Raw genomic sequence first — 20,166 nt, forward strand, 5'->3', positions numbered from 1 at the left:
CAATGTAGTTGAATCAAAGAAGGTTAAACTTTATTCTCTCTTGTGTTGTGTGTTGTGTGGAATAAATCTTTACACGTCCACGCGATTGAGGGTAGAAAAGGTGGCGCCAGCGGACGCCTGGGCATCAGTAGTCGTCGCCACGTGAGACGATCTCCTTGCAGGACGGACGCAGCATGATGGTGTGCTCGTACTGCGCCGTGTAGCAGCCCTTGACGTCGCACAGCGGCGGATAAGGCTCCACCACGTTCTTGTCGCACAGATCCTTGAGGGCCATCTGGTACTTGGTGGCGCCGGCGCGGTCCAGCCAGCGCTTGCAGAACGCCAGCGTGCTGAAGTTCTTGTTGATGATGTTCAGCAGCACCTTGGACGACTGCAGGCGCAGCGGCACGTACTGCGCGTCGAAGTTCTTCATGTAGTGGCTGCAGTCCATGTCGTCGTGCACCTGGCCGCGGCCCGTGGAGCCGAACGTCTCGATGGCATAGAACTCGTTCTCCTCCATGCGCGTCGTCTCGCCGCCCTTCACGATCGGCACCGTCTTGCCGGAGTGGATGCGATACGGGCCGATGGAGTGGCCGTTGAGGTTGCGGATGCTCTTCACCTGGTACGTCTTGCCGTCCAGCTCCACCTCGTACGACTCCATCACCTCCTGGATGGCGGCGCCGATGTCGCACAGCCTCACGTCGATGCCGGCCTCGCGGATGCCCGTGTTGGTGGCCTCCCGGACGGCCTCCTTCAGCTTGTCGTACTTGTCGTTGAACGTGAGCGTGAAGGCGCAGTCGATGATCCTGCCGCGTATGTGCGTGCCGAAGTCGATCTTGCACACATCGTCGTACTGCAGCACCGTGGGGTCGCCGGCGTTGGGCGTGTAGTGCGCGGCGCAGTGGTTGAGCGAGCAGCCCGTGGGGAAGGCCAGGCCCGCCTCGAGGCCGTTCTCGCCGATCAGGCGGCGCGCCGTGCTCTCCAGCTCCTCGCAGATCTCGATCATCGTCATGCCCGGCTTGATCCAGCGCTGGATGTGCTGCCGCGTCTGCCGGTGCGCCTCGGCGGCCTGCCGCAGGTCATTGTAGATGTCCAGGTGCAGGCGGTCCAGGGCGCGCTTCTCCTCGCTCGTGAATCTGTCCTTGGCCGTGCGGTCGTCCGCCGGCGCTGGGTGGTGCGCGATCTCGCCCTCGGGGAAGTTTCCGTCCGGGAAGAGCTTGGCAATTGGGATGCTGGGCGGATCTGTCTGTGCATTGCCGCCCTTCTTGTTCTTCTTCTTCTTCGTCTTGTCCCCCTCGGCCGCGGGGGCGTCGGCGGGTCCGTTCTCCTTCTCGCCGGCCGCCAGGGCTTCGGCTTCATCTGCAACAATGAGAAAGCACAATTGCCGGAGTCAGCATAACCTCACTTCCGCACACTGGCGTGATAAGCTATGGAAAATCCCCCAAGAACTGACAACACGAGTGACCTCCTGACCGCCCCAATACCTTCTCCGGCGCCGCCAGATGCTGCCCAAGGTGGTCCAACGCGAGAAAAGACTTTCAAGGCCGCCATATGGGCGAAAAAGAGCGTGCATGTGTCTAACCTGCGGCCTTCTTGTTGGCCCTTTTCTTCTTCTTCCGCTTGTTTTTGCTCTCCTCCTTGGCGCCGTCCGCGTCCTCAGCCTCCACTTTCACACCCTCCTCCTCGGCGTTCGTCGCCTCGGCGCTGATCTGCATCTTTTCCACACTCTCTTCCATTTTTCCACCGCGAGACAACACCTGACAGCCACACGGGAAATTATCGGCGGCCCAACTGAGGGATATTTCTGCGCGAATTCCCCACCTCGGGACATTTCCCCTCCACCAGAGCGTCTTTCTCACCACACCAGGCGCCTCCATCGAGTGCTTCTGCGGGAGGCGAAAAAAAAGTGGAAAATTCCAGCTTTCTTGCACATAGTTTGAGGAAATAGAGATTTTGGGAGACAAAGGTCGCCTGTACGTAATTGCGATGATTTTGTGTGAAGGAGAAATTCATCTGGGAGAAGAGCAAATTCGCAATTTGCCTAATTCGCAGCCAGGCACCAGGCGTCTCCACTTGGGAAGCTTTCGTCTTGCTTAGAGATCAAAAGAAGCTATTTTCCACCAAAAATATACTCATATTGAATGCACAAAGCCTCGAAGATTGGCTTTATGTACATATTTTCCAGCGCACCATCCGGAGATGTGGCATAAATTTGTCCCCAGAACAATGCTCCGGAGGAAAACAAAGAAAAATCCTCTTTATTTAATACACAGAGAGCGAGAGGGAGAGAGAGAATAAGCGGAAAGATAGTTGAAATAAATATGAAAGCTGAGCATTTGCAAGCACGAGGGAAACTCCGTGGCTTTCCCCACAGCGCACACATGCTTTTCCGCGCGCCAAAGTGCATTGAAAGTCTGAACGAGTGGCGGGATTTTGTTGTGTGTGCCACGAAGAATTTGTGAGATCCGCTCCGAATTCACGTCCCTCCTCGCACGCCCCCTCAGACGCCGCCACAGCACTCTTGCACTGCACTTCTTCTGGCCACGGGGCGGACGCGCGCGGGGGTGAGTGTGTGTAATTTGCCAAATGCGCTTTCCTCCGGCGCGCAAAGGTTGAAGGACCTCCTCCTTTTTGTGGGCAAAAATCGACTGGGAGACAGTGTGGGTGGCCGCTGAGCCTTTTTGTGCGCCCAGCAGACAAACAATGGCACACACAGAGAGAGAAAGGAGCGCGATATAATCAGCTTTTGCCACACGGATCCTCACGCAGAAAAATGGCACGCTTTTCCCCACGCAATTTCCTCTCGCTTTGTGTCATTAAACGGGCAATTTCACTCACTCTCCGTTTATATGCACATTTCCTCGGCAATTGCCTGGTCGTGGGCGCGCGAAACACTCACTGAATGCATGGAAATTTATTCGCTGAATTTGTTATTTTATCTCCTCTCTTCATGTCCTTCTGCTTAAGAAGTTCATATATTTCTTCATGGAGTGTTTATGATGGGCGTATAATGATGACACTACATAGAAAAAAGCGTCAAGCTTTTGAATATGACGAAAACTCTCCATTTTTCTCGCTCTTTTCTCGCCCACTTTCGATTTCAGCCAGAGGATAAATAATTGTTATTTTGATTACAATTGATAAAATTTAATATTTCAATGCTGTTTCTTGTCTGCTGTTGATTTGTCTGAAACTGTTGCATTTATTTCCGTTTAATGCTTGTCTTAAAGAACAATTATTTTCGCTTCAAATTGTTGGTCTTTCAGCATGAATAATGCATATTCAGCACAACAGGGTGAGAATAAGCGTGTTTACTTAGGACAATTAAGGGATTTCGTTGCTCAATAGCAGATTAAGGACCGCAAGAAGTTAACTGAACGATGTTTAATCACTTCAGAACTGTTAAGTGAAGCTTTGGTGAAATTCCACCAATATTTTCGGTTAATTTGCGTATTTCACTCAATAAAGCACATGAATTTCAATCACGTTTGCTCAAGAGCTTTCCGCTCTTCGCGATTTCTCAGGCGCTTGGTCGCGGCTTGGTCGCGCCGACCGTGACGAGCGTCCGGCAGCGTGACCGACGAGCCGGCGTGTCGCCGAGTGGCCGCAGGAGAAGTGGAGGAGCGTGTTGATGCGTGCACCGCAGAAGCTCGGCCACCCAGCCACCCCCACCCGTCGACGGCGTGTCGCACACAAAGTAGCAGCCAGTCTCTTTCGCGACGTCGAGCGAGGCGGTCACGCTGCTCTCGAGTGAGTCTTTGGCGCGGTTTTTTCTCACGCCACTCTTTTTCACTCTCCGTCTTCGGCACCTCAGCACTTCTCATCGCATTTTCGCGCAATTGGCTCCATGCCGCCGGTGTGTGTGTGTGCGGTGGCGTCAATATGCGACTCTCGAGATCGTAAATCTGCAGTCAACCGTTGAAAAGTGTGGGCATCGATTTTCGTAGAGAAGTCGCGGGCGAGCCAAACAGCCGACATCGGCGCGGCTATTGATTGCGAAATTGTTCATGTGAAGAAGAAAAATACCGCTCGCGTCCTCCGGCGTGTGCAGGAGCTGGCCAAGAGTGGCCAGGTGGACACGACGGTGCTGGGTGAAGAAGTGCGCGCTCTCGAGAGCGCCTCTGACCATCTGTGGCGCGGTCATTTGAATCGCCGCGAGTGGAGTGCAGAGAGATGTGATTTGGCAGAGGAGGAGGTGTCGCTCCGGTGAATGTGTGGTGACAAAGCGCTGCCCAAGTGATCACCTGCAGCACTCCCGAGAGTCGGAGTAGACTGAAAACTGTGTGTTGCATTCACTGCAGCGCCTCTGGGTCGACCAGTTTGCTTCAGCTGATGTGAGTGATCGCGATCCGTGACGTTGCGCTGGCTCATTAATGAATTCACTTTGAGCACTACTTTCTCGCCTCATTGCTATTGTGTCTCGATGTTACGTGAAAATATTCCCGCAGTCGCTTTCGGGGTCCTTCTTCCACTCTCTCGCCTCACTTTGACACGCGGTGACCTTTTCGGGCCGAATCTGGCGCGGCTGCGGCCCTCCGCGCCGCCCCAGAGGCGCCCGATGGGCACAGCTGGCCCTAATCCTCCTCTCCGCTCTTGTGCAACTCCGCGCGCCCCGTCATATGACCGTCGTGCGACCGACCGCGGGGAGTCCGCACTAATTGGCATTAAATATTGCGTGTAGCCATCATCAATCATGCAAATAAGTGAGGAAACGTATGATCACGATTTGTAATTATAGCCAAGAATTACAGTCATTACGGATTTGCAAGAGGCGAGGGGGAAAAAGTGTACTTGCAGCAAATTGCCAACTGATTTTTGGGAGCTTCTCTGCAGACACAGCGAGAGAAACCGCCAATTTGCCCATACCTTGGCGAGCGCGAAGGAAAAAATCTGCCAAATAAAGTAAAAAGTTCACTCAATTTCACAATGCCTCTCGGCACTTTTCATCGCATAATTCGCAGTTCTAATTATTTTGTAACAACATTATATCGCTGTTTTCCAATTAATGGCAAAAAGGGAGCTTTTGTTACGCAACTTGAAATGTAAACCCTTCAAAAAGGGTGATTGTAATGCTGCCTCATGCAATATTTATGGTCGCTCCGGGAGATAATTCCCATCTCTTCACAGAATAGTTGAGCATTCTCCACAGTCACTTCAACTTTAGATTCCTCGAAAACATCTGTAATTTTTGCCTCTACAATTTTGAGAGTGGAAATGTGGAGAAACTTTAGGGATGCTCAGCGATTTCCTCCCGCAAAATCCAACGTGAGGCCACGTAAGAGGCTGATATAAGAGATATTCCAGTGGCATGATCTTGAGACGCCGATGGTGGGGAGACAAAACACCAATTTCCACGTCCACTGCATCATTTTTATTAGTTAGTGGACTTATTAAAGTGCAAAAAGTGCAATTAAAGTTGAATTATTGCCATGAAACATTTTACAGAATGGCACACACAGTCACACAATAAATGGACATTTTATTGACTCATGCTCGAACGAGCTTTTCTCTCTTGCCCAAGATTAAAAGCTCTCAAATGCAAACACTGCAGGTCCGGGCGAAGGCGCGTGCATAAATTCTATGTCACATGCAAGTGGCGAAACAATAAGAAAATTGTATCTGCAGTAAATTATGAAATTGTTCATGTGTGTGCGACGCAAGGGGGAGATAGTGTGGCTGGAAGCTGTACACCACTTCCTGTACACCATTTGAGCCTTCGTCAAGCCTTCCATTCTATGTTGCTCATCTAAGAACCTTCAAAAAAGTGATTTATAAGACATAATCAAGCTAAATAGAATTTAAAATTGGTCAAAAAGTTTTTAAAAATTACATTTTACAAGTCCAAACTATGGTTTTTGAGGTTATGATTCACTTTAGCACAATTTTCAGTGCATTTCTCAACGGTAGAGATCCAAAATTGCAACAATTTCACTAAAACTGTCTCAAATTTATCACATAACTTAAATTGTCAGAGAAGAATTACTCAAGAAAGGAATATTTGATCACTTTCTAAGACTTCTGGCGAATTGTACACCACTTCCGACCACAATATCTCCCCCTTAGCGCCGGGGAAATGCTACAAACCACTCTTGGTGCTGTCTTGCAACTGCAGATTCTCATGTTCTCCGCAATCCCTTCGCCTTCGGCCGCAAGACGAATGGCTTAGCTAAGTCTTGCAGCCAGCGAAGAAGGTCTCTCGCTTAATATTTAACGCCCAGGCGGAGCGCGCGAGGGAGGGAGGAAAATGAAGCCATGGGTCAGAGGGACTAAGGAGGTGAAAAGAATAATTTAACGTACGAGTCCCTCTTCACCCATGAATTCTCATTGCATGACTCAACGGATTCTCTGGCGCGCTGGGGAAAATCTCTGGGATATTCCGGGGAATTTTCATTTTCATTTAAAAGCTCCACTCCACACACATTGAGAATCTCTCTCCCGCAACATAGATTGGCGCTATTTCCATTCTGTGCGTTTTAAAAAACTGAAATTTATAGGCAATGTCGTTAACCTTCATTGTCAAACTTGTAGCTCATTTTTCTTCTCGCGCGCACTCATACTTCTTGTACACATAACTTCGCCTCGAGTTCTTGCACATTATTTTTAACACATCCACATCACGATGTGAATCATGTTACTTCTATGTGAATGATAAGTGGTTGGCAAAGGCAGAGCGAGAGACCCAAATCGAAGTGGAGCGAGAGGAGAGAATTTGTGGCAATTTTGCATTCACATAAATTAAGAGTGAAGGAAAATGGGAACAATCACGATGATTTGACCATTTTCCAACAGCGCGGCCACTGGAGAATATCTGCCCCCATTTTCCCGTCCGTAATTGAAAGATATTGCCTGAGGAAGTTGCGAAAATATGTTATTGGAAAATCTCATCATGAACTTTCCATGTAAAACAATACTCGCTTCTGCACTCACTTTCCTCCCTTTCTCCCACTCTCTCTCTCTCTCTCTATTGGGAAAGTCTTTAAGTCTTCCCTACAATATTTCAGCTCACCAATAATTGCATAATTACTCAGCGCTGTGTCTCTGTGAATTCAGCTCCGAAATTTAGCCAAAAACGCTGATTAGGGCAATTTTCCACTGTCAATCCAGAAAATCTTGCGGACAAAGAGGACAGATTGCGAGCGAGGGAAAGTTTCAAGGGAAATACTACAGAGTGATCGTTTGAGGGAGCTTCGAGAGCTTTTGCAGTGAATCCCAGTGGAAGATTAGCTATGCAAGTGCGCTCTCAAATGGGAAGTATCATTAATGGTGAGCGCACAGATAATGGGTTTGAGAATGTGGAGTTTGCGGTGGGAGCAATGATTTTCCCCACAATAAACTACACCCCAAACCACGAGCATTTCAAATGCAATTATTAATTAAAAGTCCGAAGTGCGACTCCCATCCGTTTGCCCTTCGCCAAGACAACTCTCTCTTTCTCCCTTTCTCTCTGTGGTGGTTTATGTGCCAAGAAATTTTTCCACCAATTATGACAATAAATTGATGGTGGCGCGCACATGAAAATCCAACAGAAGCGAATTTGGGGATTTAAATTGTTGCCATTGCGAGATAAGATTGCAGAATATTTCCACCCCATCTTCGTCCATTGTGTCTCTTTCTTCAATTTAGTCCCCTTGGAAATGTGGTGAAAACATTTAAATGAAATTTTCTCTCTCACTTTCTCTGACTGTCTTTCCACCTCATTTTGCCCCCTAAAAACACTCACACTCTGGGGGGCAATTTTGGCTGTTATTGCAACGGGCGGGGAGAAAATAGTTTTGCCCAGAGAGTGGCGATTGCCATTTGGAGAAAAACACTTGAGCCACCTTCACACCCTCCGTCGCGGCAACAGCTTATATCATTTTCGATGGGGTTGATGCCCACCCACGCAAGGCGGCTGCCGCTCTCTGTGGCTGCGGTGTACGCCAGGAAGCATCTCACGAGTGTTTGCTGAATCCAAAGTTGGACTTGCTAAATGGGAAGTGACGCAAATTGAAGTGAAACATGGAATATTTCACTGTTTTCTCACATGCTTTCATGCCAAAAGCGTCTCTCTATTCAGACTCTCTCTAAGCTTTAAACTCAGGAATGAATGTGGGAAAATAAGCAGAAAAGAATCCTTTTTAAAATCATAATAATAGCACTTTGTTGAAGAGAAGTTCTTCTCAAGTAAACTCTTCAAAGTAAAGTAAAATTGCACACTTCTTAGATGCAAAACAAAACAGATTAGACAAACAAGCATTTTTCTACTCCGAATAAGTAAGAATCTTTTGGTAAAACACACTTTAATTCGGTCTGAATTTGATTTTCTTATCAAATTGAGTTTTCTTCTCAGCTTAAACTTAAGCATTTTTAACTCTAGAAAGACTTTCAAACAACACACAAGATTAGAAAGGACAAAATTAGTTTATGGATGAATATTTTGCTATCGCTTGACCAGTCTTGTTTCACTGAATTGTATTAACGCGACAACTTTGAACAACTGTTAAGCTCTTGTGTAAATTTCGGAAGGCTTAAGAGGCCAATGAAGTCAGGAAAGTTCAAGTTGTGCAGTTAATTTTCGTGCTTCGCCTCAGGATGTTGCGACACGTCGGGGCTCAATATCCAGTGAGAGAAGTCAGTATATTGATTCCTGGGCAAATAGATCCAAAGGCTATTTTCCGAAGGAGTTTCTTTTTCCACTGTGCGCACATGTGAGAGCTCTTTCGCATAAATTGCCCACAATGCGTTGAGTGTATGTCATTTATTTTCAATATACGAAAAAATGTCTCTCTTTCTCGCTCTAAAAATTCATCCCCATAAATTGTGGGGGAATTGAACCATTCCGTCCCGTCCGCCGGGCCATTTGCAATAAAAAGGAGTCTTAGGGATCTCGGGCACATGACTTAATGCCGAATCTCGTGGCGCACACGACAATGGCCTGGCGATTGGGCAAGGTTTTAGCCTTATCAGGTGCTCTCCTGCTCCGCACACGCACACACACACACGCTGCATTATCTCGGGGCGTGAGGCTCTCGAGGGGGCACTTATACGGGGGGTGGAAAAATTGGCCAGAGCAGCAGAGCACGAGAATGATTAAAAGATTTGACTTTGGAGACGCAAACTTGTAGCTCGAGAGTGATTTGGTGTGGTGGAAACAATGGCACACAGGATTACATTTGTACATTTTGGGGTGAAGAGGGATAAAATTTATTCCATCCCATAAATCATTTTGTGTGGATAAAATCTCTCTCTCTCTCACACACACACAATGATGTGGTTTTCGGGTAGAGAAGGAGAATTTACTTATGCGCGCGGCCCTGCAGACGAGAAGAAGTTGCAAAATGAAAAATTGCCACAATTTTCCCACCACAGTCGAGACGATAAGTGAAAAACTATTTTTAGCATTGGATAGCATTCATGGAATGTGGCTCGAGATGGCCGTTTTTCTTTGGCGCACGTTTTTTTCTCTCTCTCTCGCCGCCCCAACAGACAATTTTATGTCAACTCATAAGATATAAATTAGGTGGGTCACTTCGCCACTGTTAATTAAACACTCAATCGAGTTAATGCTCGCACACACGCTGAGTCAGGCGCATTTATTCCACGTGAGAGTCGCCAGTCAATTGATGAAGACACCTCGTCATCCCAGTTGCACGCGGTGCTGAAATCTTTGCAGCACCGCGAACAGATTCGCTGAAAAGGAGTCGCAATTATACTTGAGTGCCACTAATGACCGGCGGCTGCAGATGCGTCTGGCGGGAGATTAAGTAATAAGTATGCCATAGATTTGCATTTGGTCGGTCCGATATGTCAAACATGTGGCATCTCAGGCGAATTATTGACCTCAACCCCACGGCTAATTTATGGGAAACTGATGCAAATGCGGCAAAGCTCTCGCATATATCCAGAGACGTGCATTAATGAGTTGTAAGAAATGGCGCCAAAATCCCGCACATGAGGAGCTTTTAAATCATAAAAACGTCTGTAAGCGCACTGATGGCGAGAGCGATCTGAAATGTGCAGAAGATTAAAGGCCACTAAAAGCAGTCGTAATTTGTGCTTTCAATTTGCATATCCGGTGGGAATGTTTGCCCACCGGCTTGTGTGATATTAAATCTGGGTGTTGATCCCAAAACTCAGTTAATTAATCCCACACCACAAGAAGCATCAAAAGCGCATTGGGAATAACATTATTATGGTTGAAATTATGAGTGTTGTCCGAAATTTTCATTTAATTTGGACGCTGAAAAATTTCCCCCCAACAAATTAATAACAAAGTCGATGAGTTTCTACCTGTTTTCTTTCTCTTCATAATTTTTCTCCTGCGTCATCTTGAGAGTGAATTTCACCCCGAAGGGTGTTGAAGATATTGTGTGTTATCGCTTTTTCCTCCAGTGCGCGCGCGAAAAATTCACTTTGAAGGTGGCGAGAAAGGGAATCTCATTAAGAGTAAATACACTCTTCCCTGGTCACGACTTAATTAAATGGCGTGGCGAGAGAGCGAGTGAGATAAAAATAACAAATAATTAGATATTGGGTGAGAATATCTCGCGCATTAAATTGGCTTCTGCACTGCCGCACTGTGAATTATGATATTACAATCGAAAATGTTAATCATACAGCAGAGGGACATGCCTAAGTATTACGATGAAATTAATAACATCTATTACAATGTATATTTGTATGATTATATGTTGCGATAAATCAACACTTGTAATATTTCACGCCGCCGAGCTCTGCGCGGCCGCGGCGCGAGCAGCCAGTGTGTATTGGAAGTGTGGAGAGATTATAAAGCACGTAGAATTTCATATATTAAATTCATCGTATGTGGCTAAAATTAGACCTTACAAGTGGGACACACTGTCGACTCACGGATATTTTATTATTTGTAAAATTTCCTCTCGCAATTAATAGCGGACAAATCTGGAAAATCTCTCCCAATGTCACTTCGGGGAGGCGCGCACTTTGACTCCCAAATGTATCGCACACACACAAACACACAATTAATGGCGTATTGATTCTCTCGTGTGGGATGATTGGCACCATCTTAATGCGCTCCCATCTCCGATGTACCTTGGAATAGTTTCCATTTTCGCAGTTGCTGCAGAACCAATAACTCACCCGAGGCTCTCTCTCTCTTGGCTCTCCTGCCTCGAATTGTAATGGAATTCTCACACCTCTGCGAAATTGCGGGTACCACATGAAAAGCCCATAAATTAATTTGTTGATACTTCTTCCTTCCTGCGCCACACGTCTGGCAACTTACAAATTTATTGCTCCTTTGACGTTGGGAGGAATTTACACCACTGGGCGAGTGAGCGCCAATGAAGAAATATTAAAATACTTTTAATGATCATCTACGGCTCATTAGCCGCCCTGCCCACACCTTCCAGTCGCTCCATTCGCACTCTAATGGCACGTGAAATTTAATCCGAGAGCGGGGCATTTAACACATTTTATTATATAATTAACCATTTTTTTACGATACACCGGGAGATATAAACAAAAACGAGAGGGACTGATGAAGTCTGGCAGATATCGTCTTTATGAGGGTCATCAAAATTAATCATTCGATTTTCTAGTTCACCCATAATTTGACCCTTTCGCCCAGCGTCCGCTCACCCCGTTAACCCATTGCGTCTGACAATTTCCACCAATTTTCGCTCAATAATAAGTAAAACCTTGTCAAGTTTGAAGATATTAAAACGTGTTGGATATTAAAATTTGCGTAAGTGAATACAATACGCAACTCCAGAGGATCGTACGCAGATTTTTCGGCTGCACAAGAAAGGATATTTAATTTAGAAGGATCTCTTATTCCAGAAATTTAGTTTGGAGTGCAATTGACCGTGTAAAAAGGTCGATTTCGCGGAAAAAGTGTTGCGAAAAACTCTTTCAGATGTTTAAGGCAAATTCTGTCATTTCTGCTGTTCAGATCCATTAAGAATTGTTCTCTAAGTTCTCTCCAGTCTCTAATAAAACTGTGAGAAACTAATTTCATGACTTGATTAAGCCCAGCGTGGAACTTCAGTGCCTACAATGGCAGTTGTTCATCGAAGAAAGACTAAACAACCTAATTTTAACACCTGTCGCGCAGGAAAACACGCTAATGGATTGCCATTCTACTGAAAAATTAATCAAGCTTAGTTTTATTACCAAATCCATATGAGATAATCTTCTGAAGTGGCCATTAAGATTTAATTAATTAAACCCAAACGACTGCGATATTCACTGAATAATCTACAACCAATAATTTAATAGCGTAGAAACATTAAGACATTAAATATTCAGAATGCTGAGGAAAGTGTGGAGACACAATTTTGGGGGGGTTTCACATCTCGAAATTCTGTCAATTTTCACTGGGAAAACTGTTCGCAGTTGCTCAGTTTTCCTCTAATTCACGCTATTGCGAAGCAAGTGCTCTATAAACCTCTTTTTCTAGTTCAACTTTTGCCATTGCACTGAAATAAAAAGTTTAATAGCCTAAGCAAATCACTCTCCAAGCCAATTTAAATGCTATATTTCTGTGCGGTTTCCATCACAGGCGCGCTCCTAATGGGTTAACGAGCTTCCTCACAAACTGCCGACATATCCGAGTTATTTGAATGTTGCGAATAATAATAAATCAGTCAATCAACCGTATGATATTTATGTTTTCTCATGTCCATCGGCCAACATACTAAAAGCGTGCAGGCGGGAAAGGCTCCAAAGAGGCAAAAAAAAGTGTGTGGAGAGTGAGAAAATCGTGCGCGGGGTTTGGGGCGCGGGGCGTTTTGTGGGTGGTGGGAAAGAGAGCGGCTTCTGAGGGTGCTTGTGTGCACGTTAAAAATGATCTCTTGTGAATTTTAACAATTTTAACCACGAGGCGCCCCAGCAGCGGCTCCCACATGCCCCATTTATCACAATATAGAAACAATATTCAAGTCGCGTGTTGAGAGGCGGGGGGGGAGGGCTGGAGTGGCGATGGAAAAGTTCAGTGGATGAAAATGAGTGAAATTGCACCCAATTTCCAGCCCCCATTAATTCATTTATCGCCTGGCGCACGTCATAAAGTGGAAAAATTGCTGGCTGTCGGCACTATAATTGTGGTTGAATTTCTTTTAAGCCAATAGAGCCACTTGACACGTCTCAATGAGGCCACCATAAAGCACTGCATAGTGTAAATTTCTTTGTTGGGCGCAAAGTAATTGCTCTGGCCGCAGGCCATCCGCGCCAAAAACAGCCGGACAGACACAATAGATAGAAAGAGAGGCTGATTTTGAGAAAAGAAAATAAATTGCGAATTTGCCACTCTGACACTATTTCAATTAATTACACTATTTTCGCGCCGAGGAATTCCTCTTTCGCCACATTTTCGGACCGTATTAGATTTTTCGCTGCTGCAATGAAAGGAATTCGTCGCCCACGCATTGACTGTATTTTGTCTGTGGCAAATTAATTTTAACGTGTTTTTTCTGCACTCGGCCATTTAGCAAAATGTGACACTCAGTTGGAGAGTTGTGAGGAATATTTCACGACGCGCGAGATGGAATAAAAAGTGCGCATTTTTTTTCGGACACTCGAATAGCATATGAATGAATCTCGAAAGCTCTCTCTCGCTCTCACTCTCTCTGAGTTTTGGCAGCGCTTCAGCCCGCCAAAATGTCTTTTTATTTCCATCCGAGACGAAAAGCCATAAAGTTTCTAATTAAAGTCAATCTCCTGGCGTGATTCTGTTTTACAGCGCACTAATCAAAGACAGATCCTCTCCAATTAAACTGAGTCGTATAATTATGAACTGCGACGACATATTCGCGAATAAATCCCACGAGATCATCCAAAACCAATGACCGTGAAATATCACGAGTATTTTCCCCGCTTCGCGTGCATCCTTTAATCTGCCATCGAGGCAGAACATAGCTGTGTCCCAATTATTTGGCTAAAAATACAAAATCTGCGGAATTATGCAACGTGGCAGTCGATAAAGGCATAAAGTATCGAGGTAATGCCCAATTGTGCCTCACGGATTAGACACATTTATCCTGCAAAGCGCTGTTGTGCCAGCATTTCACGGTAATTTAGGGCATTTTCCCATTGCGGGAAATTGATTTCAGCAGGAGTTTTCAAATTGAATTACCGCCACGGTGCGCGCCAATGAATCACAAGTGCAGCAAAGTTTTGCACTCATTGATGAGTTAATTCAAGAAGTTTACAACCGGAAGAGACCATCAAAAGTCGATTTGAGTGGGGAAAACTTATGCTGAGATTATTGGGGTAGCTATTGAGGGGTGTTCTGGAGTCTTCGAGGGCGATGAAGGGTATCGAATTGGTGCACAAATTAAAACTGTGGAAGTGAGAGTCAAAGAGATGCATTTGTATTCTTTCAATTCGCCAAATTGGCCGTCAGAAGCATCCCTCGAACTCCTTTTCCACGAGTAATCACGACCCCGTCGCCCAGTCACCGGACTGCGAGTGATGGCATTGACTATCTGTGCGGGAAGCATTCCATTAATCTCCCCCGCAAGGGGCATTCGGCTGAGAGTATCAGTCACAAACAGAGCGCACACATTATTCTTGTACTTTCACCGCGCGCGCGATGAACTTCTTGACGAAATGGAGTCACTCTCTCGGCAAAGCACACCTATTGAATATTGAAAACGTGTTTATCAACTTGTTCCTGCAATAAATATTTTAACACCGATATTGACTGGCGCGCAGAGTTGCATCACATCGTGTGCTTGTGTTGTGCATCAAGTTGCCAAAGTGTATTTGCCAAAGTCGTGCCGGAGTTGAGGGAAAAATTCTGCACGCGGGCAAGAAAAAGTAAATCAATTTTCCAAAGCCAAGAGGCACTCTCTGGGAGCTGTTGAGAAATGATTTACACTCCTTCGGTGCACCGGAGTATTTTCATGTATTGAATAAATTGAGAATGTTAATTAAAATCGCATTCGGTGCACCAGAGAGAGTAAATTGTGCACAGCGGGCCAGAATAAATAAATTCCACGAGCATAATGTTGTTGCTGTGAGTGTTGGAAAATGTTGCCGAGGAAATGCGACACTGTGTGGTGCATAATATGCAAAAAAGGGTCCGCCAAATTAAAGAGTGAACGAAATATTTGTGGATGATGCGAATGAATTGTTGTCATTAGTGATCAATTTCGCGTTCCCACGGCCTCAATTTCACTCTCATTTGCTCTCATTATCCCGCTCACATCATGCAACATTGCCGCTGCGCCGAGACTTATCGTCACGTAAATTTATGATTCTTGTAAAATCCCATTTGACTCTATTGGAATGGCAAAGAAATGTAAATCAAAGTCTATTTTGCCCTCCCACTTTTTCACCACTCGCGCGCGCACACATGTTTCCGTTGAGGATTCCCGCAGAATTCAACGGCACAAAGAGAATTATCTCTGCGAAAATGTATGAGACATTAGCCGCTGGCAAATTTTCCACCGCTCGCGAGACATTTTAGAGATAAATGAGATCAAAACGCAGTAATTGTCTCGTACACGTGTTTCACTCTCGAATTTGCCAATTTAGTGCCACTGGTGGCGATGGAAGAGCTAAGAAGCCACGGAATTGGGTCAAACAGTCAATTTGATGAATGTTTATAGCGTCAAGATGCCTTTTTCTGCTTATTTGTACGATATTCAAATTCATAAGAGTCAATGCGGCGCTCATGGCATGCGAAACGGGCACAAACTGCACGCGCAATAGAGTATTTTTCACAAGAATGTTGCGCAACTCAACTCGTGTCTATCGGTTTAAGACAAATTTGTGCTTTTTGTGTCTCCAATCAGGGAAGGAAAGTGATCTCATTGTGTTGATTATTAAAGTGGGCGGGGCTTTCGAGGGGGCGGAGCTTAAAACAATTAATCTTGAGCCATCAAATGTGCCAAGAAGACACAGAAGCAATTGATTTCCTGTATTTGAACACGAACAGCACGAATATTTGCATTTCTCTCTCGTCATTGCCCGTGAATTTTGGCGTTGTGCCCCTTTCGCCGCCACTCAGCGAAGCACTGAGCGTATTGGAAATTTCCCTCCACTAATCTCTTTCTCTCATCTCTTTGGCAGAGAGATCTTCAGCGCGGCGAGCCCGCGTGGGAAATTGACGCGAGGTGACGAGCACAAGGAGACAGAGTGACGACTCGCCATTTAGCACATTGTAGCACAAGTTGCATCTGCCAGGGAGAGTATGTGATTAAGTGGTGCTCGAGACAGTCGCTGTTCTTGTCGGATCGCCCATAGATCACATGATGGAGTGCGCTGAGAGTAATGTGTGAGCGGCGATTACTAAATTGTCGGTTATGGCTGTGCAACAACGAATTACTGTTGACAACGAAATAAGTGGCAGTCCATCAGTGGGACGACATCCGATTGTTCTCCTTATCTGTGTCATCCTGTGCGTCCCAATTGCCGCCACCAGCACCACCATGGCCACTCCATCATCCACCAAGCACGGCATCCGGGAGTCCGTGGTCATACCCGCGTCTGATCCCGAGCGCGAAGCCAAGGAGCTGTACGACAAGGCGCTGCAGCAGTTCGAGGTGGCCACGGGCAAGACGCTGCGGGCCATCTGCGCCGCGTGGGAGGCCAGAGGCTGCCAGTGCTCGGGGAGTGCCGAGGAGGTGGTGCTCGTGTGCAAGGGTCTGGAGCTCGTTGAAGTGCCTGTCGATTTGCCAATTGAACTGATCAAACTGTGAGTATTGCCCGGCTGCCCTGCCGCCGCTCCCAATCTCATTGCCGACGTCACAACCATTTGTATCGATTTCCCCGTTCCCCGTTCCCCCTTTGGCAATTCCCAAATGGAGCAGCAGCTCAGCGTGAAATGTTGATTCTTGTTAAAAGCATCGCTCCGCCGCTCACTTGTCCCGCGTGCCAAATTTTAAAGCACACGCCCGGCTTTCTTCGGCAGACCTGGCAAAAAGCGCCACACGCTGGGCCGCAGACTTTCATCCGTCAGATGCGAGCACTTAAATCGATCTGGAGTACTCTCTAATTGTCGGATTTTCACCGCACACTCGCGCGCACACATCTCATAATTAGAATGTGTTGACTCACTCCGCCAAATTGCACTTGAATGGGCGCTTTTGTGCCGAATGCCGAATGGCAGCGGGAGAGGTTGAAGGGGAGTTACCAATTTTCATCACAATAGACACATCTTTCACTTTGATAGAGAATGGCTCTATGGAGGAAAAAAGACGTCAATGATCATAAAACTTTATGCTAATGCTCACGATATTCACATCTCAAACGGCATGGAGCTTCTCAACCCCCTCAAATGACTCCATCATCAGTGCAGTGGATGAAAGTTTCAGGGATCTTGGGCGGAATCTTTCGGGGAAATTTCAAGGTTGCTTGAGAAACTCGTCAGACCGCAAGAATGCTTCTCTTTTCTAAGTTGTTTATTATCACTCATGTCTGTACAGTTGCATGTAAACATGTGGATTAGGTCAAGAAAACTGCCAATAATATTCTTTTAATAGCGCGAAAGTGGATTATCAAAGCATTTACGCTATATTTTTGGTCTGTTTCATGTAACATTTTGCGGGTGTTTTCTGGGCCGCAAACGGACTAAATTAATCCTGACATTGGAGCTTTTCGCCCTAAAGCTCCTCTAAATACTCTCGTTGTTTTTGGAAAGTTGGCAATTTTGATGAAATTTTCAACTTTGCCCTCTGCCGAGCATCGAATCCGCGCGCGAGTGTCTGATGTTGTCGGGGATTTACCACTAAATATTGTTCACATTTCCCAGCAACACCCAATATTGGTGGAAATGCTGGGATCGGCGGTATCGCGGGAGTTGCTGGAATTTATCCACTCTCCTCGGCTGCCATTCAAGCTCTGCACGCTGCAGAATGCTTGGAGAACATCTTGGCATTTGCATATCGCGCGAGCTTCTTCGCGCGGCGTGAATTGAGCACCATTCGCGGGGTCTGCGTTCACCACAGCAAATTCAATTAATGCGGGCGGAGAGTCACTCGAGTGTCGAGTGGCGCTTCAGCCAGAATTAAATGATTCATGGATTTTCATTTAAATTGTTTCCACGGTTAACTATCGGGTGACACTCTCTCCATATGAGTGGTGGAATTGCCAGCCACGGCAGAGTCATCCGGATGACAATTAATTACGTCATTTTATATTCACGCTGGCGCTCGGGTAATTTACAGGAGGTGCGCGCCCGATTATTGAATGGGGTCCAAATTGTCTCTCGCGCTCTCGCGACGCGAAAACACCTCATTGTCGGTTGACGCGCGGGCGAATGGCAGCGACACGAGTATTTATCCCCCAAAAAGTCAGTCACCGTCGAATGAATAAAGAGACAACAATAGGCGACGTGTCATGCATTTGAGAGTGGATGGCACATTGTCAAATATGTTTCACCAAAAGTGGCGAGATCCCTTCAAGATATGAAATTCATTCACTTATAAATGCTACACGAACACGCTCAACCCTCTTCATTCTCGCCGGCTCGTAGCATTGTCAGAAAGTGATCAAACTACCCAATCCTCCCCTACCTTTGCGCCCCAACCAAAGCCAGACCATCGCTCGGAGATGAGAAGGGTTTGCAAACTTCTTGCATTGCCCACAATATAATGTGTGTTGCTGCCGTAGATTTAAACTTAAAGCATCATCGAAATGACTCTATTTTCTCTAACCCGAATTTAATTTTTATTCACCGAAAAACACCCTCACTTTGCCACACACACACACACATTGTTTGTGTATGCGAAGGGATTCGGAGGAGGAATAAGAAGTTAATTATTATGACTAAAAGTTCTAACTATAAAGTTTTGTGGCTTTGCACAGCTCCTTCCTTCCCCTGTCGCTGGGAGTTAATTAGTTGCGAGGCCGGGGGTGGGATTCCTCAGCAGAAACTATTCCGGGGTGAGAATTTATCAAGTGAATTGCGAGGACGCTGCGGAGTTGTTGACCATCGCGCAACACCCATTTCCGCGCGCGCCCCGCGCTCTGCATGTGTTAAGGCAAAAAGTCAGGGAATATTAATCACAAACTCCTCGCTGAACCAAGTGTAATCCGAGGGATTTGGCGTTGTTGAGGGGGAGAATAGAGAGCGGAGGAAATTATATTCTATCTCGTAATTCATCTCAAATCTCAAGAAGCTTTCCAGGGCAAAATTAGACACACAAACACACACACTCAGGACAATTTTACGACATTAATCAATCGAATGATTCCTTATCTTGTTTATTTCCATAAATATCTATAAAATGGATATAAATTGAAATAACAGTGTCAGAGTGGAGCTGAGAAAATGAGGAAACTCGATGGCAACCACATATGGCAGATAAAATCCTTTTGTCATTTGACTGAGGAGAAGCTGATTTTTCATTTACGACCAACATCGTAAATGTGGAAAATGCTGTTGCCAGCAAAATTTTACCACCGGAAAGGGGCTGGAAATACAATCTGGGTGTGAAAATTACACAAGACGCCATTCCATGTTGGCACAGATTATAAATACATACAACACGAGTTTGTATACAAAAGGAAATTGCAACATCTTCTCTATTCCACTCTCAAGGAATTCCGCTGAAACCCCCCATGAAAAAGCTCTCAAAAGCTTCCTCTCTCTCTCTCTCTCTCTTTCACACTCAGGATGTATGGAAAATTTGCCGAGGTCAATAGTTCATAGAAAGTCGATCGACTCTTCCGGCGCTGGGGCGAAAAAATCTGTCCGTTAATCAATTTGCAAAATTCAATTCTTCGATGGTGTCAAGGAGGTTTTTCCCCATTCGGTGCTGAGGAGAGACTCCTTTATGGTGGCATTGGCATGACAAAAAGCACCGTGACAAACAAAGAAAGTTCCTCGTCACAGAAAATTGTTGTGAACGTCACACGTCAGGGCGGCAGATTACATTATTTTGTGTTGTGGCAGGGCAAAAGAAGTGGGCGGAAGTGGAGGGCAAACACTTGGTGTGTGTGTCGAAGAAGTCTCTGAGCCGTCTTTGGCGGCCAGAAAAAGAACGTATTCACACAGTCCTTCGTGCGGTACTTGAGAAAAAATGTGTTATCTATCGCCTCCAGCGGAAAAACTTCTCCACATAGCGCAACTTGTCTGCTACCCGGAACACTCATTCAAGCGGGCATTTAGCATTAGGGTCTGACGAGTTGGGGGTGAATTGTGGTTGGGGAAGCGGAGCTGGAGAGTGTCTTCGGGAGAAGATGTGTGAAAATGCCACACATTAAAGCCACAAATATATT

At 46.0% G+C, this 20,166-nt stretch overlaps 2 protein-coding genes across 4 annotated transcripts in view; one reads left to right on the forward strand and one right to left on the reverse strand.

Annotated features, from left to right (window-relative positions):
* Positions 1-3: 3 nt before the first annotated feature.
* Positions 4-1,775, reverse strand: LOC132263231 (methionine aminopeptidase 2). 2 transcript variants are annotated; one of them, XM_059762894.1, is made up of 2 exons: positions 1,562-1,775; positions 4-1,338 (listed from the first exon to the last, which is right to left on the reverse strand). In XM_059762894.1, exons 1-2 carry the CDS (start codon positions 1,713-1,715, stop codon positions 125-127), a joined length of 1,368 nt encoding a protein of 455 aa, XP_059618877.1. In that variant the 5' UTR covers positions 1,716-1,775; the 3' UTR covers positions 4-124. The 2 variants fall into 2 exon arrangements, with proteins under 2 accessions (XP_059618877.1, XP_059618878.1); XM_059762895.1 differs by having other exon boundaries at positions 1,464-1,574.
* Positions 1,776-3,827: 2,052 nt separating this feature from the next.
* LOC132262721 (lutropin-choriogonadotropic hormone receptor) overlaps positions 3,828-20,166 on the forward strand; it is a 34,138-nt gene continuing 17,799 nt past the window's right edge. For both annotated transcript variants that reach the window (XM_059762070.1, XM_059762071.1), the window contains exons 1-2: positions 3,828-4,313; positions 16,015-16,639. In XM_059762070.1, coding sequence (XP_059618053.1) covers positions 16,248-16,639 — 392 coding nt within the window. In that variant the 5' untranslated portion in view covers positions 3,828-4,313; positions 16,015-16,247. The remainder of the gene's footprint in view (positions 4,314-16,014; positions 16,640-20,166) is intronic.

The sequence above is a fragment of the Phlebotomus argentipes genome, unplaced genomic scaffold (genome assembly GCF_947086385.1).
Source record: "Phlebotomus argentipes unplaced genomic scaffold, Phlebotomus argentipes genome assembly contig_15, whole genome shotgun sequence".
NCBI classification, from domain to species: domain Eukaryota; kingdom Metazoa; phylum Arthropoda; class Insecta; order Diptera; family Psychodidae; genus Phlebotomus; species Phlebotomus argentipes.